Source organism: Neltuma alba, unplaced genomic scaffold, assembly GCF_004799145.2.
Source record: "Neltuma alba isolate B1F8T4 unplaced genomic scaffold, ASM479914v2 tig00011409_pilon, whole genome shotgun sequence".
Classification (NCBI taxonomy): Eukaryota; Viridiplantae; Streptophyta; class Magnoliopsida; order Fabales; family Fabaceae; genus Neltuma; species Neltuma alba.
The window spans coordinates 262,965-286,110 of NW_021636095.1; the positions used below are offsets into that span (position 1 = coordinate 262,965).

General features: G+C 30.4%; 2 protein-coding genes across 2 annotated transcripts; both read left to right on the forward strand.

Annotated features, from left to right (window-relative positions):
• The first annotated feature begins 970 nt into the window (after window positions 1-970).
• On the forward strand, window positions 971-8,955 carry LOC114713041 (carotenoid cleavage dioxygenase 7, chloroplastic-like). The gene is made up of 7 exons (XM_028897621.1): window positions 971-1,773; window positions 4,765-4,893; window positions 5,011-5,142; window positions 6,277-6,552; window positions 6,682-6,764; window positions 7,519-7,842; window positions 8,796-8,955. The coding sequence occupies exons 1-7, from the start codon at window positions 984-986 to the stop codon at window positions 8,946-8,948; spliced, it is 1,887 nt and encodes a 628-aa protein (XP_028753454.1). The 5' UTR covers window positions 971-983; the 3' UTR covers window positions 8,949-8,955.
• An 8,993-nt stretch (window positions 8,956-17,948) lies between these two features.
• LOC114713021 (hydroquinone glucosyltransferase-like) lies at window positions 17,949-20,594 on the forward strand. Its single transcript, XM_028897605.1, has 2 exons — window positions 17,949-18,579; window positions 19,559-20,594. Exons 1-2 carry the CDS (start codon window positions 17,949-17,951, stop codon window positions 20,401-20,403), a joined length of 1,476 nt encoding a protein of 491 aa, XP_028753438.1. The 3' UTR covers window positions 20,404-20,594.
• The last annotated feature ends 2,552 nt before the right edge of the window (window positions 20,595-23,146 follow it).

Sequence of the window (23,146 nt, forward strand, 5' to 3'; positions counted from 1 at the left end):
CAACATGTGAAATTGCGATTTGAGACCCTCAATTTGGAAAGTAGCAAATAAAGACCCAATCTCATATTGTAAATATGAAATTTTAGTGAAATGTTTAAAATGCTCTCAGCTAAGTTGTGATTTGATTTACTGAAGTTGTCATTCGTTAAAGTTAACTTGACATTTCTCATAATCAACTTGTCATTTGGCATACCCTCAGCTAAATTGTGATTTGGTCTACTAAAATTGTCATTCGCTAAAATGAACTTTTCATTTTCTATTGTCAACTTGTCACTTGGCCGAGGGGCATTTTAGATATTTCATTAAAATTTCATATTTACAATATGAGATCGGGTCTTTATTTGTCATTTTCTAAATTAAGAGTCCCAAATTATAATTTAATTTATTGGGGGGTCTTTATTTGCTATTTTTCCTATTCTCATTTATAAATACTCATTTTTAATGATGGTATTAACAAAATTTAATAAATACTCTTGATAAGAAGTTATTGTTTCCGGGTTATTGTTTCTAATAAATAGGACCAAGAGACCAACAAGCGATGGTTCTAGAAAAATGGATTTGGGCCATTTAAACACAAGATCTCAAATTGGAGTCTATGTAAATGTTAAAAATGTCTTTAAAAGAATTACTTCTAATTAGAGCTAACAATTTTCGAAATTAACTCATTTAGATAGTCATACCCAAAAAGAGAGACAAAGAGAACCCCAAAAAAATTCTCTTATATATATATATATATAATAAGTTTTTCCATATTTAAAGTCAGCTTTTGAGAATTCTTTAGTATCCAATCTGACACTAGTTCTTCAGATGATCAATCTAAAAGTCCAAACACCTCAATGGCAAATCTGTAATTAATGCATATACGGAGTGCATTTCCATATCGCAACTATCCTGTCTTCGTGTATTTATAGGCGGACTTGTTGCCACCCTCATGTGGCCAACTGAACACACAGACACACGAAGCTCTTCACTCTCTTCCAAAAATGCAAGCCAAACCAGTCACATTCCCTCCTCCTCCTCCTCCTTCTCTAATTCCCTCCACAAAATCACCTCCGGCGAACCAACCTCCATTATCTCCGGCCACCACCGTGCCCAGAGCAATATCAATAACTACGCCAGATACTCGAGTTTCAATCCCGATGCCGGTGCCGGTGCCAGTGCCGGTGCCTCCAACCATAGAGCTTGATGATTCTATAGCAGCCTTTTGGGATTACCAATTCTTATTTGTTTCCCAACGCCAAGAGACGACGCAACCGGTAACTCTACGCGCAGTAGACGGGGCGATACCGGCCGACTTCCCGTCGGGAACGTATTATTTGACCGGACCGGGGCTTTTCTCCGACGACCACGGCTCGACGGTGCATCCGTTAGACGGTCATGGATACTTGAGAGCGTTCAGCATCGATAATGCGAGTAAGAAAGTGAAATATATGGCCAAGTACGTGAAAACGGAGGCTCAGGTGGAGGAGCATGATCCCAAGACTGACACGTGGCGGTTTACTCATAGGGGCCCATTTTCCGTGTTGAAAGGTGGGAGGAAGGTTGGGAATACTAAGGTTATGAAGAATGTGGCTAATACTAGCGTTCTCAGGTGGGGAGACAAACTACTGTGTTTCTGGGAAGGCGGGGATCCTTATGAGATCGAATCTGGTACGTTGGATACTGTCGGACGGTTCAACATGATGGACGGCTATGATTCGAAGCCGGCTAAGAACAACCTCGATGGCGATGCATGGGAACTCGCCGCCGGCCTCTTGAAGCCTATTTTGTATGGTACGTCATCTTCCAATTACTCTCACATTGTTTTGGACAAAAACGTGATTTTCAAACGTAAAACCTATTTTACATATAATTATATTATTCATAAATTATAAATAGTAGAATTTATGTTAAGCTCTTTGCACGGCAATTGCTTATACTAATAACTAATATTTTTCTATGTAACGTATAAGATAGATAATAATTAAAAGCGTTTGAAAAGCATACTACTTTTCTATCGTTTAAATGTTGTTGAAATGACTAAAAAATTAAAAAAGTTACATGGAAACTAATGAAAATATGTGAACAGAAATTAAAAATATATTGCATAGAGAGTACGGCGAACACAGCTGCACTATATTATACTACCTCCGATCCTAAATATAAGAACTAATTAACTAATTTAAGTAGATTAAAAAAATAAGTTAAGTTAGTTATTTGTAATAAATAGGTGTTGTCTTTCCTAAAATATCCTTATTAATCAAGTATATTAGCTAAAACTATCATTATTAGAAGGATTATCTTAAAAAAAATAGATAAATATGAAAGACAAAATGGATTAGAGTCTTATATTTAGGACCAAAATAAAAGTCAAATGAGGTCTTATATTAAAGACCAGAGGTAATATATAATATACAAATAGTATGGTTGCATATTTTATTATTTTATAATAGTTGGATGTAGCTTCCATATGTTGCGCAAAATTTAAAAAAAAAAAAAAGAAGAAGAAGCTGTAAGTGATTAAAGTGACGATATATATTAATGTTAATGATAATGATGATTAAGTGGGAGTGAGTCTTAGTGTTTGTGTCAAATATTTTTTTTCTTTCAAGTGAGGTCTGTGTCAACTGAAGCATAAGCAAGTCAAAATTATTAAATGCGCAAAAGATCATGGAAAAGTTACAAAAGTCAAGAGGATACACGCTGCCTTTTCCCATTCTTGATCTGTATCTTCTATACTATATAAAAATAAAATAAAAAATTTCTAAAGCAATAAAGTATAGCTAAAAATTTGTACTTCATCCTGTAAAAAGATTAAAAATAACAAAATCAAGATAAATTGATTTTATTTCATTATTTTACGAAGATATTATCTTCTTTAATCATTCGTTTAGTAATAAACTAGATTAATTGTGGGCTCTATGCTCACACAAAGTTTATAAAATGTAAGAAGAGTGTCACTTCCTATCTATAGATTTGAATCATATCAAATCATTTGATATTATATATCGATATATTGCTACTCACATAATATAGTTTAGGATATAGTTATGATTTCAAATTGTATCCAATTGCTTTTTTCCAAAGGAATGTAAGTTTTTTGACATTACTATCTATCAACAGTAATTAGTTATATAATTTTTATTAGTTTTTTTTCCAATTGCCGGTTGTAATGTTATAGTTAATTACTTGGACATAGAATATGTATTTCCTAAGTATGTTTTTCTAAAAAAGACTAGATTAAATTATGGAAGTAGAAACAAGCAAGCTACTCTCTGTGCATATGGAAGACTTTGAATTGCATCAAACATTAACAATTTTTTTATGCATAGTGCGCAAAAATTGACTTTTTTAATTTTTCAAAATAAGGTCTCTTTTTATAATTGTTGATTTTGAAAGAGTATATATATGCAATTTAATATTCCTGTCACTTTGATTATTATAAATACAATGTATAATAGAGAGATGGGTGGCCAAATTGTGATAATGATGTTAAACGATGAGAAAATAATAAAAATTTAGCAAAAGGAGCATAGTTTGATGTGAGTGCGAGTTGCTAGTTGGATTTTGGGCATGTAGTACACAGACAGATACGTGGTTTCCTTGTAATCATTAGACAAAACAAATATTATATACATAAAGTATGCAATAATATGGTGCATATTTTAATATTCAGAAATACACACACACACATGATGGGTTATTTAATAACCAACTTTTTATATTGGATGATCAAAGCATGGTGTCACAAACCATTATTATTGTCCCCTAGTTTTTGTTTCTTTTGGACAACAAAACCCTGTTGACAATTTTGGCATTATTTGGCAATTTACACTTTTCCTTGTGTTTGTGCATTAGAAATATGGGGTGCCCTCCAGTGCTTTCTAATGAAAGATGATGTAAATTGTGTCTAGAGATGAAATAATTTCTTGCTTTGAAAGTGAGAGAAGATGATGTTTTTTTGAATATGGAAAATCTTTAATCTGTATTTTTTTTCTTAATAGATAGAGTGGTTCATAAGTATTTATATATAAAAAATCTAGATTAGTCATAATCATATAATACTATTTTCACTCTTAAATATAAAAGTTAGTTTATTAAAACCAATTTAGGGCAGCCAGTCATACTTAGTGAACCTATAAATCAATTTCAAGGTCCTTCTAATCAATAGTTTTGGATGGGTTAATTAGGTTGAATTTTTCGGATCTTAAAATGACATCGTTTTGAGTTTAAGGAAAAATTTTTTGTCAATCATACTTGTATTTTGGTATTTCTATTTTGTTGAATTATGTGTGATTTATACCTAAATGTTCTATTTACTTATTGGTTAATGACCTATTTATTTTGATATTATCAGTTTAAGGTTATAAATAAATATTTTTATATATTTTAATTAAATTATATTATTTTAATATAAACCTCGATTCAATTACAGTTGAACTACTTATCAGTTTTATTTAAATGATTTATGAATTTTTAAAAAAATTATCAATAAAAAATAAAAAAGAAAAAGCTCTGAATTGTTGGTATTAAATTAAACAATCTAAATCTAGCTTGCAGAATAAAGCATTATTATGCTGCCGCTTCAAAACATCATAAAATCCAAGCAGATATTGGTATTAACGTTAATAGTTAACATCAAAGCAAATTATTGTACTACAAGAAACCATGTATATGATTTAATTTTATTCATTTTTTTCTGGGGCGTGTCATAATTTAATAAAAATTTAACTTAGTAATTAATCATAGTAGTATTAATTAATGAGCGCATATTCTATATCACAGGAGTGTTTAAGATGCCCCCGAGGAGGCTTTTGTCGCATTATAAGGTGGATCAGAGCAGGAACAGGCTGCTTACGGTGTCATGCAACGCAGAGGATATGCTTCTCCCACGAAGCAATTTCACATTTAGCGGTAAGTATGTAGGAATTACCATATATAATTTCCATGTTACTATTTATTTATTAAATTAGTTTTTTTAATTAATTAGAATTAATTAATAAATTATGGTGATTTGGAATGTTGCTGTAGAATACGATTCGGAGTTCAAGTTAGTACAGAAACAAGAGTTCAAGATTCCAGACCAGTTGATGATCCACGATTGGGCCTTCACCGACTCCCACTATATTATATTTGCCAATCGCATCAAACTCGATGTGCTAGGTCCGTAATTCCCACATCATTTCTTATTTCAATTTTATCAGCAACAAACAAAAAGCGATAATTATGATAAACTAAGGTTTAAATTTTCAATAAGAGGTATCTATATTTTTTTATTACATCACAGTATCTTGAATGTGATCGCCTCTAATAATAAGATACCCATGCGTAACCAAAAAAAAAAGTTTTCAAAATCTACATTTAGTAGAAATAACTTAATAATATTAAATTAAAATTTTGGTAATATATCATCCAACATTATATTATTTTTTAATTATAATTAAAATTTATATCATTATATTATTATTATTTTAATAATGTTATATTATTTTTTTAATTATGTCATTCAATATTATATTATTATTATTTTTATCTCACATCCTAATTTTATTATTTAGGCTGCATTTAGTGTGTCGATGCTATTTTTCAGGTGTGTTTAGTACTTTAATTTTATTTATCGTAAGGATAACACTACCGTTGCTAAGTGTAGTCAGGACAGCATCAATCAAAGCATTACTGTAGGTAGTATAGGTAATATCGACTAGAGCAACTTTAGCAGTAGATGGGATGTTTTTTCTCCCATGGAGTGTAAGAATAAGACGTACAGCACCAATATGGAGATGGGTATAACCTTGGGAATATAGAAAGCAGTTTTGGGTCGATCTTCTGGGTGGATACCCAATTGCCAAAATCCTGCTTTGAGGTCAAACTTGGAAAAGATTTTTGCATCTCTAAGATAAACTGTAAGTGAACTGGGCTTTGGTAAAGGGAATTTGTCAGCTTGAAGAAAAATATTAAGAGGCTTATGGTATATCTAGCATCTTAAACCATAAATAAGATTAGAATGTTAGATGTAATTGAGAAATAAAATTTGGAATTGATGGATTTACCATAAATAAGATTAAGATATTAGATACTACCAACAACTAATATTAGGATATTGAATGTTAATTTACTCTTTTTTTTTGGGCAAAAGGGACAAAATGATATTAAAATTAAAGAAAATTATAACGTCTCAAATAATAAAGACCTACAAGATTCATAAGAAAATTTAAAAACAAAAGAGGAGGAACTACTCTAGTATTACTCTATTTATTTATATGGTGAAGTAATTGGAAAATGGATGGATTTGGGCAGGCTCAATGGGAGCAGTGTGTGGAGTATCGCCAATGATATCAGCACTGACAGTGAACCCAAGTCACCCCACATCGCCTATTTATTTGCTGCCTCGCTTCCCCAATTCTTCTTCCACTAGAGACTGGACCCTTCCCATTCATGCCCCTTCTCAACTCTGGCTCCTCCACGTGGCCAACGCCTTTCAGGTCATTTCCGGTGATTCTGAGGGCACTTTCGACATTCAGATCCAAGCCGCCGCCTGCTCTTACCGATGGTTCAATTTCCGAAACCTTTTCGGTAATGTCGTTGTTATGCCTGCTCCTCAAACGACAGACTCTGTGTCGTTTAGCGAAACTGAAGATATATTTTTTAAAAAAATAAAATTTTATTTTAACAATAAAAAGCTGTTTTTGTTATTTGTATCAGGATACAATTGGCAACGACAGAAGCTTGACCCTTCGATTATGAATGTGAAAGATGGCGAAAACGAGTTACCTCATCTCGTTCAGGTACTTCCCGTTTATGGGCCAGCCCCCTTTTCATATTTGGGCCCACTAGAGTATCGTAAGCCCAGTATTGTAGCATATATGCGAGGAATTTGGATTTCTCCTCCACTTTTATCTCATACTCCATTCGATTTTTTACTTTAATTTTAAATATAAAATTTCAAACTATTTTATTTATGTGTTTTCAAATCGTTTCTATTAATTACATATATATAGATTTACATATAACGAGGGGTTGATCACTGTAATAGTTCTGAATGCAAATAATTAAAAAGAGTGTTTTAAGAAAAATCAACATATATAATTTTCTTTTATAAATAACTAACTTAATTAATTTTTTTAATATTTGTAAATAAAATAAGGTGTTTAAATATCTTGAAAGTATCCATGAAGAAGCATCCCAGCACTTGCAAGTTTTTTTTTTTTTTGCTCTTTTATATATTGTAAGTTTATTTCCCTAGTAAAAATACCCTAACTGTTAACAGTAGCTAAATTTGACTATTAAATTATACAGTTTGACTGATGTATTTAACAGTTAAGTTTAAGAGCGAATAATGGTTTATGGTAGAAATGATACAAAATAAAACTTACAGGACATATAAGTGCCAAAAAAAAATTTCGGGGTATTTAAGTATCTTATCTCTCTGTAAATTAGTTATTTAACTCTTACATTTAAGCCAAATATACATGAATATGAAATCACTTTTTTTCCTCCTGTTTTTAATGTCAATGTGATTATGGAAATGGTCAAATACAGGTATCAATAAAGCTAGATGGGGATGAGAAATGCGAGGAATGCAGCGTGAAGCGGGTGAAAGAGTGGGAAAAGTCGTCAGATTTTCCGGTAATAAATCCAGCATTTTCCGGGAAAAAGAACAGATATGTTTATGCAGCAACCACATTAGGAAGTAGGAAAGCACTGCCACATTTCCCATTTGATGCGGTGGTGAAGTTGGATTTATCAAGTGGTTGCGTCCAAACTTGGTCTGTTGGAAGTCGCAGATTTGTTGGTGAACCCATCTTTGTCCCCAAAACTACTTGTGCTGAAGAAGAAGACGATGGATACCTGCTTGTGGTAGAGGTAAGCATTTCTTATATGTTAGTTCATAAATTAATTTCTTTCATATAACTACTTCTACTTTTTGTTTTTTGTTTTTGAAAAGATAATATTAGTCCTTTTATTTTTAAAAGCGCACCTTTTTTTTTTAAAAAAAAGGGAAAATCCCACCTAAAGAACCTGAAGATTTCTAAATTTCAAATGAGAAATTGTTACGAAAGTGTGTTGTTAGTTGCAAGTGAAACGTAGATCAAAACTTATTAAAGTATAAAAAACAATCATGATTTGAGATTTAGTAATTTTTATTTTTATTTTTTTTTGGTGAGATTTTCCCTTCAGAAAATTTTCTTCGTAGTGATGAACAAGACGAAAGGCCATGCATCACTACAAATTATATATTATATACAAGGTTAAAGTATATATTTAATTCTTTAAATTTATATTAAATTTCAGTTTATTTCTTCGAATTTATAAAATGTATTTTAGTTCATTACTCTTTCTATTGCAAAAATAATGACTCAGCAAATTTACATAATGACTCTATAATTAAATACTGAAAAAGTATGCCATAAATTTTAATTATAGTACAATATAATCATTCTTGTGTTTTAAAATTTAAGTATATTTTGTCAGCATTTAATTGTATAGTCACCATATAAATTTGCTAATTTGGTGGTTTTCATTAAATGAGAGTAACAGTGTTAAGATTAACAGACTAAAAATACACCATATAAATTCAAGAAATTAAACTGAAACTTGATATAAACTTGGAGGACCAAACGTATACTTTAGTCTATATATTAAATTAAATATCATTTATTCTTTTCAGGCCAAATTTACCTAACATGTATTCATATTATATTATTTTTACTACAAAATCGTTTTGCTCTTAGAAACATTTTTGTCGTATTGTTTTTTGTGGGATATTTTTTCAATTCTGAGTTTTTGCATTTGGTTTGGGTTTATATATTGTGCAGTACGCAGTTGCAATGCAGAGATGTTATCTGGTAATCCTAAATCCAAAGAAGATTGGAGCAGGCAATGCGGTTGTGGCCAGACTAGAAATCCCAAAGCATTTGAATTTCCCTCTTGGTTTTCATGGATTTTGGGCCCCTGAGAATAATTTTTAATTTCATTTGTTCATATTATAATCTTCATTATTCTTTTATACCTTTTAATAATGCAAGTGTAAATATTCTTGTCATTTGCAATCAATATATTTTTGTATAATATGATGAACTATTCAGCTTAATTATTTCTCAGCAGCTTCTGCATATAATACACAGGATCACAGGCTGAATTTATTACTTAGGACTTGTCGCTAATCACATTTGAATTAAAACATAGGCTATGTTCTTTTTGGGGAAATACTTGACTAAATAGTGTAAGATTGGGATTTGGGAGCTCAAATAATGATTATTAAACAATTACGTATATTTCAAACATACTCTTAATGAACAAATAGTTATGACCAACATTTTTTATGCATAAGGCATAGTATACATATTCCTTTTGATTCTAAATATGAGAATTAAATAACTAATTTATAAATATTTTAAAAAATTAATTAAATTAATTATTTGTAATAAATATATGTAGGTTTTCTTAAAATATTTTCTTTAATAAAAACTACTTTCATTAATGAAAATCTTTTTTACAACCAACACAAAACCCCTCAACTAGTTCTCATATTTGTGCGGGAACGAGTAATATAAAATATGAAAATTTTAACAAATCACACCTCTTAACTATTTCTTTTTTGTAGACCTGTGGAATCCACACTTGGACATCTTCTTGCAGGCAATTAATTGTATTTGAGTAATGAGTACATTTGATTGCACAATAGGGTAAAAACAAAAAAAAAGTTTTCCAGACGCATGTATCTTTTTATTGGAGAGGTAATTATATTTGAGATGTCATTTAACACTAAATGTAAGTAAAGTGAAGATTTGAAACTTATTCGTCACGTTTTGGGAGCAGTGCGAATTCCAAAAGGACAAAACTGGGTCTTTTTCGGTGAGTCATAAGACGTGGGCTTAAGCCCAAATTATAAGGAACCATAACGATGCATTCTTACTTTGGGTTTGTCATTTGGGAAGTCCAATCTCAAAAATTAATAATTTAGGTAATTGACAAATTTAAAATGTTTATATATAATTAGATACGGTATTACATGAAAATAATGTAAATTGGGAGAGTTCCAAGCAAAATAATTATAAAAAAGTCTCAATGACATGTGAGCTGATATCACTTCCTAGTGTTAAGATGCTAAAATAATTTTAATAATTAAATAACAATAGGAAACTAAGGAGGTATTTGATTTATTGAAAAAATATCTTCTCCATTTTTTTGAAATAATTAGATGTATATACTAAATAGTTTAAAATCTTTTAAAAGATTGAACTTATTTTTTCTGATATTTAATTTAAATCATGCTACATCGTGTAGAAAAGTATTGAAGAAATAAAGAAAATTCGCGGAGAAGAATCATTGAACAAATAAAAAGAAATGACAAGAAATCAAGAGAAATCACAATGTTTGTCTAACTATACATTTTAAATTTTTTATTGATTTTTTGAGACCATTTTGTTTATAAATATTTTTTTTATTTGTTTAGTGAAAACATTAGTTCAGAGAATGAAATTCTGCTGATATATAATTTATTTTCCATCTCTTTGTTTTTTTTCCGGTCAAAATTTTCTACCGCAATAATCTTCAATAACTCTAGAATTAAATATTTTGGGTCAATAAACCTCAATTATATGAAATTGGGATTCTATGTGACATGGATTATATGAAATATTTTTTTACGCCTTGATATTTTAAATGTTCCACTTGACACCTCATGACTACCTATTAGCATGTATAATGTGTTGGACTGTTGGTTACTGAGACGTTTGTCTCATTCCGTTGCTTTAACATTTTTCCAAGAAAAGTCCTTATGAAGGTTTGTCAAGGAAGGCTCGGAGGCCTAAGCTACTCCTTGACTTCCTAGGCTTAGTTTGTGTTGAATTACTAGTGATTACTTTAGAAAAAAATGAATAATTATGAGAGACAAAGTGGATTGGATTTTCATATTTAGGATCAAATTAAAAGTCAAATTAGTTTTTATATTAAATATCTGAAGTAGTATTATATTTAGAATCAGAGGTACTATTGTACTTATCTATATAATACGTCTCGCTTCTTTAATTAAAGAACTGGTGATTATGTTATAAATCTAGTGAAAATATATACCACTTGACAAGGGCAAGTGAAAATTTTAGGAAGGCATGAAAAATTGGGGACAATATTTCTCATTCATTTAATACAAAACATGGTTTACATTGTATCTATATTTATACTAATATTATGACGTACATTTCCCAAAATTAAAGAATCCTTCATGTATTTGGTACATATGATTTAAGAATGCCCTTGTAATTAATAACTATTTGGATTCATGAATGTGGAAGAAAAATAAGATATCATTAATGATAGTCATAAGGTTATTTAAATCATTTAATACGCAGCTCTCTGAACTTTCTTTTATATTAATTACCTCAATATCATTATATATTTTAATTTTCTTTTAAATCATTCAAATAAATGAGATTTATTGTCCTGAATTTATGCATAAGCATTATATTGCCCAGATGAAATTTAACAATACAGATACATGAATTTGACATTCAGCATACGCAAATTAATTTTACACATAAACATTGAACTTGGACATCGGAAAAGAGGATTCGATGTATTAATTTTTAAATATGGCAAAAACAGAAAGCAGCAAACTATAAGAAAAGATATACACCAGAAAACATTTTTTAATAATTTGATTATATATATGCACATGGTGTAGAAAATTATATTCTTAAAGTCAAGGGGAAAAAAAAAGAAAAATTAGTTTTGGGTTTATTAGGAACTTACGCGAAATAACAACTTTTGGAAAGTATAGATTTTCTTTAAGTGTAATTTATCTACTATTAGAAAAAAGGAATAATTTAATTTTCTATTTTCATGTAGACCATTCTTTTTCACTTGGCATTCCTTCAAATTACTCCTTTCTTTACAAAAAAAAAAAAGAGTTTTTTTCTCTTTGGCAATTACTCATTGTTCCTTGTATTTTTAAAATCTTTAGGCTTCATTAAGTTAGCGTGATTAAGTTTGAATCAGTAATATTTTTTTTACCTTATTCTTTAAAATAAATTTGAAACATATTTTTTAATCCTAACTATATTTTTATGTCTTGTGAAATGATTATTTTTGTCTTTTTTCTCATCAAATGATTGTTTGTTTAAAAAAAAATTAGATCAAGTTTATTATAACTACAATATCAAGTTCTCCAATTACATATTTTTCCACCTATATGTGAGACGTTTTTTCTAATGAGGTCGGGATAGAATATCATATTTGTCTCTTTTTTCATATACAATGCAGGAGACTGTAAGAATTTAATTAATTTCAATGTTTTTTAAAGCAGTGACATGAATCTAAATTCTAAAGGAAGAGAAAGGGATGAACGTTGGTGAAAGGATAGGAAAGGAAGTAAAATTCTGAGTCAGAAAGTTCATGAACGTAGGCATTATTATATTCTTTTATCCCCTCATACATTTAATCTTCATAATAATGTCTCTGCTTCAATATGTATAATTCATGCCCAGGTTCATTGCATTGTTTTAAAGCATCATATTGTTCGTTTTATAAAATTCCCCCACCAGTCGGCAAATATACACGCCCCAAGTCCATACTACTTATGGCATAAAAGGATCAATTATAAAAAGTTTTAATGGTGTCTCTTAATCTTATGAGGTGTTTTTTCAATCCTCTCACCTTAGCATTGTTAGTTCCAAATGATATTTTTGTGCAATATATTATTATTTTAAAAAATCAAACTTAATATATTAGTATTTATGAATACTTTGTTCGCATTTAAAATTTTAATATTGGTATTTTTATTAATAAAATTAGCATTAGAGGACTGAAAAAGATACTTCATAAAAGTCAAAGAATTAAAATAAAATATTGGTGAATATCCTGCACAGGCGCACACCTACAGAAGGATAGATAAATAGATCAATACCAAATCAAAATTAGTTTTGTTGGTACTAATAAATTGTTGAAACCCTTTAACGATATTTAAAGCTATTTTTTGTTGAATAAGTATTGTATGATATTTATTGTACTGTTATCATACCCACGCTCAAAATAAGACATTTATCTTTATATTTTTTTTCATCTTTAATATAAGACTCCGTTTTTAAGATGGTTTGGACATGTGCAGAAAAGCCCATTGGAGGCCCTGGTGAGGAGGGTGGATCAGACAAGATGGAGTCCCATAAAAAAGAACAGAGGAAGACCAAGAAGAACATTTAATGAGGTCATTGAACGAAACCTCCTAGTCAACAACATATCTAAGGACTGGGTTGTTGACAGAACATGATGGCGTCGTGTGGTTCATAAAGCCGACCTCATCTAGTAGGATAAGGCTTATTGTTGTTGTAATATAAGGGTGTGTTTGGATGAAACCAAACCGTGGTTTGAAAAAGTGATTCTGGAGAATAGATTCTGGGGAGAATAGATTCTGTGAAGAATAGATTTTGTAAAAAAGTGATTCTGAAAAGTGAGAGTGTTTGGATAGTTGTTATCAGAAGCACTTTTTATATATACAAATTACTAAAACAAAGACATAAGTTAATATGATAATTACAGAAAAAATAGATTTTATGATATATTTTAATTTGAAGGAATAAAATTGTTAATAATATATTTTTACCAACATAATTAATAATACATAAGATAATATAATTAATAAATAATTAATGTGTATATATATTTATAAAATATAAGATTAAATATGTTTATCAAAAAATATGTTTATTAAAAAAATAACAAGATATATATCATATAGGCTCTCACACTCTCCCTTTTTTCTCCAAAAGCAAAAAAATTTTGCTTTTTCCAAAACCATGGTTTTGGAGTCAAAACCATGGTTTTGACCCAAAACCATGGTTTTGGTTTTTAGAGGGGGTGTTTGGGTGATTGACACCCCAAACCATGATTTGGGTCCCCAAACCATGGTTTGGGGTGTCACCCAAACACACCCTAAGACTCCGTTTATTATTTTGGAAATGTTAAGGGAGCTAAAAAATTACTTATTTATAGCATGTGTTACATAACCTCTCTGAAATATTTGTATACTATTAGATTAGATATCAATTTACACGTTAGATGAATTAGTTTGAACAAAATAAGTATAAATATTTTTAAATAATTTTAAAATTTTTTTAATATCTTTAAATTAGTCAACTGAATCTTTTATATATATATATATATATATTAAGAACTGGACGTAATATATATTGCTTTGTCCTATATCAGGAGAGAAAATAAAGTTATGATACATGTATGAATACATATTTTTGAAATGGACTTTTTCTAAAATTTAATATATCTAATAAGCATTTGATAAAAAATATATTTTATAAGCGTATATAATAATTATTTCTAAATGAATATTTATATGAATTTTATTTATACTTGACATAAAATTGGGTTAAATTGCATTTTTACCGAAAATTATATCCTTGGAGGAGCTATATAAACATTGTAAAGAACACTGTGTGGAAAATATATATCACTCTAGCTTTTAAAATTGGTACAATATTACGCTATTTTTAACCGTTCACGTTGAATAAAAAACTCTCTTAGCTTGTACTCCCTCCGTTCCTTATTATAAGAGACATTTGATGCTTATGGCATGTTTCCAAATATAAGAGACACTTAAAAGTTGTCTCTAGTTTTTTGTATTGATTTCCTATTTTACCCCTATTTACTTTGTCTTCTACCCATACTCTCTCTCCCTCCCACTTCTTTTTCTTTTAATAATTTAATTGTTCTCTCTCATACTCTCTCTCCTTATTAATAGGGGTATTGTTGGAAAAAACATTATACTTTTTACATATTAATTGTCCTCAACTAATTTTAACTGTTTTTTTGATCAACGTAATTTAGTTATTTGTCTCTTATAATAAGGAACGGAGGGAGTACTAATTATAAAAAGAAAATAACTTAAGTCAAGTTTTTTATATCTATTATGTCAACTTTTTTAATTATATAAAGACCATGTATCCTGTTTTTTAACCTTTTCACGCAAAAAAAATAATAATAATACTACATTTGGTTCTTAATATAAGACCTAGTTGATTGATTTGGAGAAATTAAAAAAGTTACATAATTAATTTAAAGTAATTATATTTCTTGCTTTTCTTCAAACTAATTTGCATCACTTATAAATTGATATACTACTTCCAATTCTAAATATAACAGCTAGTTGGAGATTCAATTTGGGTTTAAATATAAGATCTTAATCCACTCTGTCTCCTATATTTGTTCATTTTTTTCTCAAAGGAGTCCCATGGTGATCACACAGATTAAAAAGTTTACACTCTAATGCACATGATTAACATGGGCAATTTAGAAAAACCAATATTCATTTATTACAAATAACTAAATTAATTTTTTAATATTCACAAATTAGTTGTCTAGCTCTCTTCTATTAAGGCCCGATGGTAGTCTAATTATACACATTAGTATTTTAGAGAGGTCAACATATGTTATAATTAAGTAATTTAGTAATTTTTTTAATCTATAAATGAATCAACTAGATCTTATATTAAAGATTGGAGGTAGTATTTTGAAAATAGTTCACATGACCATGGTTAGTTGGACAAGCTAGTATAATGAATATAAGGTTTGATGTAAATATTGCCCATTGTCAAAATTGGGTGACATTGCATCAATCTTAAAAGCTTATAAGCTAAATTGCTTTATAGTTTTTTTTTTTTTGAAAAATAACAAAAAAATCCTGTGGAAGTTGTAAAATTTTAAATTAGGATTAGTTACAATACTTTAACAGGCTTTAACAATAATTGACTTGTAAATAACAGCATATTTATGTAAAAATAGGTTATAAAATTTTTTGTAATTTTACAGTTTTTTTAATCATTTTCTCCTCTTTCTTTGAGTGTCCGTTTTAAAATACTTTCTGATAAAAAATGCATTTTAGTTTTTCGAAAAAATGCAACTGGCACTTTAGTCCGATAAAGTTTGGGATAAGTTACATTGTTCATGACTTTGGACAGTATTTATTTGTGATAAATTTAATTGCATGTATGGTTAAAAGATGTAACTGTCACAAGTCTTAAACTAATGTCAAATAATTACTCAAAACTACAACAATAAAAAGTTGGAAACTCACAAATTCATGAAGAATTGTTTTGTACGTAAAATGATAATGACGTTACTTATTTGAATAAAACAGATATATTCTGAAAAATGGCTAAAGTATACATTTACTCCTTTAACTTTGTACAAGGTTTTTATTTGGTCCTTTAAAAAACATATATTTGGTTCTTTAACTCTAAAATCATTAGGTTTCAATGATGATTTTTTGTAACAATCATGGATATTTTAAAAATCAAACTTAATATGTTAGTATTTGAGAATATTTTATCAACATTTAAGATCTTAATGTCATTATTTAAAAAAAAAGCTTTAAGATTAAAAGACTAAAAGCATACTTTTTAAAGTTAAGGGATCAAATTAAAACCTTGTACAAAGTTATAGGACCAAATGTATACTTTAGTCCTGAAAAATAATGAAAGAAAATTTACATACTAATATATATTCCCGTTCATCTCTATTATAAGTCATTTCTAATTAATTTACACATACCGATAAAAAATATTTAAAAGTATTAAATTTATTATAGAATTTAAATGATTTTCAATATACCATTTATTAACAATACAAAACTCTAATATCATATTAATTTTTATTCTCTTATTACTTTTTTAAATATGGGCAAGCATGGTAAAAAAAAAAAATCTAGTGCTTCTTGAAACTAAGAAAATCCCTTACAAAAAGGATAAAAAAAATACTTGTTAGTTGATTCCTTATAATGAAAATAAGAGTAAGAGATAAATGATTTACCATTAAGTTTGTTGCTTTGGAATTCTGGTTGGTCTTTTGTACTCCAATTTTGATTATGGAGGAGTTGCTTCTATTGGACTGGACTAGATGTGATTTTTACGCTTTTACTAAATGGGCTTTCATGTTATTAATTTTTGTGTGATTGTGTAGTGTAATTTAATTTCCACCAAATGTTTGTTTAATTACTTGCAAGTGATAAAAATCTTATTTTCGCTGCATATAAGTCTTTGGCTTGTGCTTTTATTATCATTAATGACCTAAAATCTATGAACAACTATTAAATTTAGATAGCCCCAGACAAAAATTTAACAATATATAGCATTTTATTTTATCTAAATAGATGAGATTTGACATTCATATGCAAAAACGAATCTTAAATGGATACATGAACTTTGACATTCTCATGATGAATTACTTAATAAATGGTATTAACTCCCTGACCCTTATTGACACTCAAACCTACTAATGCCTCTGTTTAATTTTTTTTTTTACATGTCATGGAAAAAGGAAAAAAAGGAGCTTTTACAAAAGGAAATAACCATTTTGCCAATATCTTAAAGATTTTTTTTTTTTGGAAAAATGACAAAAAATACCTATTGAATTTTAAAAAGATAAATAGGTCATGCTAATTATTCTTATAATGATTTTGAGACTACTCAAAATCCACCAAAATCACCTATTTGTCATTTTAAAATTTAGTGAGTATTTTTATGTCATTTTTCTTTTCTTTTTTTGAAAAATTAATCTTCTTTTTTAAATTTAAGCTTTTCTGCACAATAGGTATCTTAAAAGTCAGGAATTAGCCCATCAAATTAAAGGATAAGGAAGTTTGAAAGATGAATATCTTAATTAGATGCCTATTATTTGAACAAATTAAAGAACTGAAAAAAGAATTCAATTTCTTTTTCAAAAGAAGAATAACTCAAAAAACACGTTTAACAGCAAAAAAAAAAAAAAATCTCTCAAATTAAATTAACATGTGATCCAAGTACAGGTCCTCTCTTGTTTGTTCACATCAATCGCTCGGTTCAATTATAAAATAACATCGCTCCGTCAATAAAGCTCCATATTTGTACAAATCTTTGAATTATTAAACCAAACTTCACTATATTATTCTTCGCTCCTCCTCCTCCTCCTCCTCCTTCTGAATGATCATGGAAGCCATAACTGAGATTGCAGTCGTAACCATCCCTGCGTATAGCCACCAAGCCTCCATTCTCGAGTTCTGTAAACGACTTGTTCTTCTCCAAAACCATGGCCAGTTCCATGTGACCTGCTTCATCCCTACTCTCGGATCACCTCCTAGTGCTTCCATGGCTCTGATTCAGTCCCTTCCTTCTTCCATAACCTGCACTTTTCTTCCTCCTGTGAACCTCCACGACCAACCTCTGGATCTTCCATTGGAAGTCCAGCTTCAGCTCGCCGTTTCTCGGTCTATGCCGCTCGTTCGCGAGGCCTTAAAGTCCCTCGGTTCGAGCTCGAGCTTGGCGGCTATGGTGGCTGAGCCTTTATCCATTGAAGCATTAGCAATAGCCAAGGAACTTAACATCATATCGTATCTTTATTTCCCTTGTTCTGCTATGATGCTTTCACTTTGCTTTTATTCTGCCAAGCTGAATCAAAGAGTTACTTGTGGTCATCAGTTTAGAGACCTACCAGTACCCATTGAGATTCCTGGTTGTGTTCCTGTGAATGGAAAAGATCTCCCAGATAATCATCATGATCGATCAAGTTCGGCTTATGAGCAGTTTCTTCAACGTTGTCAATTATACCATCTTGCTGAAGGTAAATGTTCCTTTGTTTGTATGATACTACCTCTTGTCCTAATTATGAGGCCTTATTTGTAATCTATAAATAACGTCTTATAATTAAGATCGGATGTAGTATTATTAATTCCCACAAGAAGAATGAATTAATGACATAGTTAGGTTCTGAAAAGTTTTTTTTTTGAAAAAAAAAAGAGTTGCAAATATCGATTTACACTGTTGCAAACAGAGATTCTAGTTACAAACCGATGCTACTTCCTATCCTAAACACAAGATTTAATTTATAGTACAAATTATACTACAAACTAGATCTTTTATTTAGAACAGGAGGTAATGACATTTGAAACTTAAATGCCTTTGTCTGCTGGATCAATATTTGCTAGAAAAATTTGTTAGTGACTTGAATGTCTACTAATATTCATGCATTTGTTTATGCATTGTAAAAAGAAAATAATACCAAGTACATTGTGTGCTTTTATATGTTCAGCATCTCCTTTTTTATATATATTTCGAAATTCACTTTTGTTAACATAAAATATTAGTTTTTGTAGCCACCAACATAAAATATAAATTATACAAGTCTTTTGAAGATAACTCGTACACAACAGCTCAGCACCACGCTTTAATTAATTCTATATTGTGCGCAAATTAAGAGGAAAAGCATGTCCCTTTAGTATTGAACAATTAAACAAGTTGTATATGTATCTTGACATTTTCAACATATTAGACGACATACATTTCGCTCTCACCCCAGTTTATAATTCTTAACGAAAAGACAAATTCTCTTTTATTATTTCCCAGTTGCCTTTTATTAAAGAGATATTACTGTCATTCGTTAGCTCATGCTTTTTCAGTAGCCTATTATAAAAATTAAAATATTTTATTATTGGCCGGTTTAATTTGTTTCAAAAAGTCTTGATATGAGGTCACAAAAAACAATTTTTATTCTTACTTTTTTCCCAATTATATATATATATTAATAATAATATCTCTTGCAGGTATCTTATTGAATAGCTTCGAAGAAATGGAAGCAGGAGCCATAAGAGCCTGGCAGCACGAGGAACCAGCCGGAAAAGGACAAACTAAGAAATACCCTTCTGTACATGCAATTGGACCCATAATAAAAACCGGGTCCAGCATTGAACCAAACCGGTCAGACCGGGACTGTGACAAATGCTTAAGATGGTTAGACACACAGCCACCAAGTTCTGTTCTGTTTGTTTCCTTTGGAAGTGGTGGGAGATTATCTCAAGCCCAGATCAATGAGCTAGCTTTAGGGTTAGAATTAAGTGACCAAAGATTTCTATGGGTTAACGTGAAATCACCAAGTGATAGAGCCAGTGCTAGTTATCTAAGTGATAAAAATGAAGAAGACCCACTTCATTTCTTACCCTCAGGCTTTCTGGAAAGAACTAAGGAACGAGGTTTGGTCATGGCTTCTTGGGCCCCACAAGTTCAAGTCCTAGGTCATAGTTCAGCAGGAGGGTTTCTAAGTCATTGTGGTTGGAACTCAATACTAGAGAGCATTGCAGAGGGAGTGTCAATTATAGCGTGGCCACTTTTTGCAGAACAAAGAACTAATGCTGCAATGTTAGCTGATGGGCTAAAAGTTGCTATAAGGCCAAGACTTAGTGACAACAATAGTGGGATAGTGGAGAAAGAAGAGATTAGTAGGGTTATAAAGTGTATAATGGAGGATGGTGATGAAGAAGGTGAAGAAATTAGAAGAAGAATGAAAGAGCTTAAAGATGCTGCTTCTTGTGCTTTAATGGAGGATGGTAGTTCAACAAAGACACTGTCAAATTTGGCCCTCAAATGGAGAAATCTGAATCACATTAATTAGAGAAACTGGATTCTCTTTATAAATTTTCTCTCATGTTGTTCCATATATATAAGTTGGAGCATTAGTTCAGTCTAAAAGGGAAGAGTAGAGAGATATATATAAATTTTATATGAAGATGACAGAAAAAAAATTGCTATTGATGCTGTTATGAAACCCATTAATTTTGGGTCCATGTATGAAACTTTGTCTTATATTTATTCGAGTTAGTGGCATTTCATGCATTACAAAAATTTGCTATAACAAGAGAAAGTCTGGATTGAAGTATACATATTGGATGAGAAATTCACGTTAAGGAAAGATCAAATTCTTATCATCATTTTTGAATTGTTAATTAGATTGAACCAATACTCCTATTCATTTATGAAACAAACTTTGTTTAAAGTATCGAAGAATGAGGTCCATTTCGTAATTAGATCTCATGATTTGAGGCATTATATTAGGGTCATACAATATAATATATATCAGAGTGTTCTGTATACATTAAAAATGTCAATTTAAATGAGTAGCATATATAGGCTAAACCATATATAAAGGCGTAGCCTAGGTTAGAAAAGTCAAAGATAATATCCATAAATTAATTCAAGAAGTATAATATATTATTGTTCTTAGTTTATAAAATAAAACTGAATTACACATATAAAGCCTTTGAACACGGATCTGTCTCGCGTGCCCCCTCACACACACACTATATAAATATTTGTGTCTCTATATATATGTGTGTGCGCGCGCACGACAATAACAGGAAAGCAACCCCACTCTTAATAAGAAAATATTAAGAATCTTAATCCAAAGGCTGTAACAGATTAATTATGTAAATAATGGCTTAGTTAGAATTTAGTTAGTGTACAGCTGTAAAGTAGCTAACATCATCACGTGGCTCTCTGTATATAAACACTTGTACTACTCATTTTGTGAATAAGACAAATCTTTTACTCCCTCTCTTTCTCTTTCTCTTTTTTTTTTTTTTATTATGGTATCAGAGCACACATACTCTCTGTACCCTTGATTCCATTTCTCTCTTTCTTCTCTCTCTCCTTGATCTATGGCTCCATATAGTTCTTCTTCTTCTTCCTTAGATCAGTCTCAAGATTTAACGAGTTGTTTTTATCTGCATCCCAATGAAAATCCATCCCTCATTCTTGTTTCTCCTCCTCTCACAGGTTCGAATTATCATCACTAGGCATGAGCCATGACTATGGCTCTCATGAGCAAGAACTAATTTCAATTTGTCGATGGTTCTTTGAAGATTCCTGAGAAAAATGATTTTCTCTTTTCGGCGTGACAACGATGCAATACCTTGGTTCTGACTTGGATCAATCGTCCACTTTCTCCTTCAATTGCACAAAGCGTGATCTGGATTAATAAAGTTGTTGATGTTTAGAATGGTCTGAAAGAGCATTTTAGTCATGGCGATATTTTCAGAGTTGCTGAATGTTCACCATTTAGCTTAACTACAAGCGGACAGGTCGCAAGTAGTATAAAAAGTATCGTTCCCTCAGAGACTAAGGCCAGATGAGTTAAAAATCATAATTGTGCTCATGATTAGGTTAAGTGAAATAGTTGTTGTAAATAAAGTTTTTTAATGTACTTTGAAAACAAAGATAAAACTTGAAACGAAATAAACTTGACTTTGAAACAAATAAGGATCTAGGGTTATTTCTCACTATTGTATTTTATAAAACTTGATTAGTAACTTCTCATTTAGTGTTTTAACGATAAGTTAAGTTAGCCTAAGGTTCACAAATATTGATTAAGCATTCTCAAGTCAAAATCAAGTTTTGTAATCTTAGTAAAACTTCACATCTTGCTTTTACTTAAAAAGATTACACTTTGAAAACCAAAACCCTTTTTGGACAAAGCTAGGCCAATAGATATATCTCTATTCTATCAACAAACCATCCATTTAATAGGATAAATTTTTAGTCTAGCATGTTTTTACCCAAGTTCAAAAATCAATTTAACTTTCTCAAGCTTCAACCAATCAACAAATCATTCCAAATGGTGGCCATTCATAAGGAAGCATTAATCTCAAGATAAAAACAACATAACATTATCATTAACACTAAAGAGAGAGTGAAGACAAGTCTTAATCCATATAATAGATCAAAATAACCTTAGAATGACTATTCTAGTTACAGATATTCAGCAAAAGAGCTACAAATATAAAGACATTTTGTAGCCATTATAGAAACAAAAGAGAAGAGAAGAAGAAAATCAAGGAAAAGGAAGAAAGAAGCTTTAAATCTCTTGCAACTTCAACCCCAATATTCCTAAGCTTCAAAATCTCTAAACCCTAGCAGAGAATAGCTCCAAATAAGCCCCCAAGTTCAAGTTTGACTGAAAATCACGAGTTCTCCCTCTTATATGCCCTAATTTTTAAGTTATAATGTAAAATGCATAGCTGTGAGGCGATAGACATCGGAATGGATAGGCGCATCTGCTGTGGCGAATTACACAGAGAAGGAACTCCAAGAAGGGATTAGGCACCACCGCAAATTTGTACATGCACCGCAGTGCCTATCACAGAATGGCAATCTCCTTGGAAAGGACTAGGCGTCGCGGCAGATTTAGACAGGTACTGTGGCGCATCATGCAGAATGTCTCTCCTCTTTTCTGTTTGAGACGCCGTGGCAAATTTCTTCATGCACCATGGCAGATGGTGCCTTTTTAGCCTCCTTAGCTTGGTTCTTCCATCTTTGCTCACTTTAGGTTCTTGATCTTCCTATGATCATCCAAAATTTGT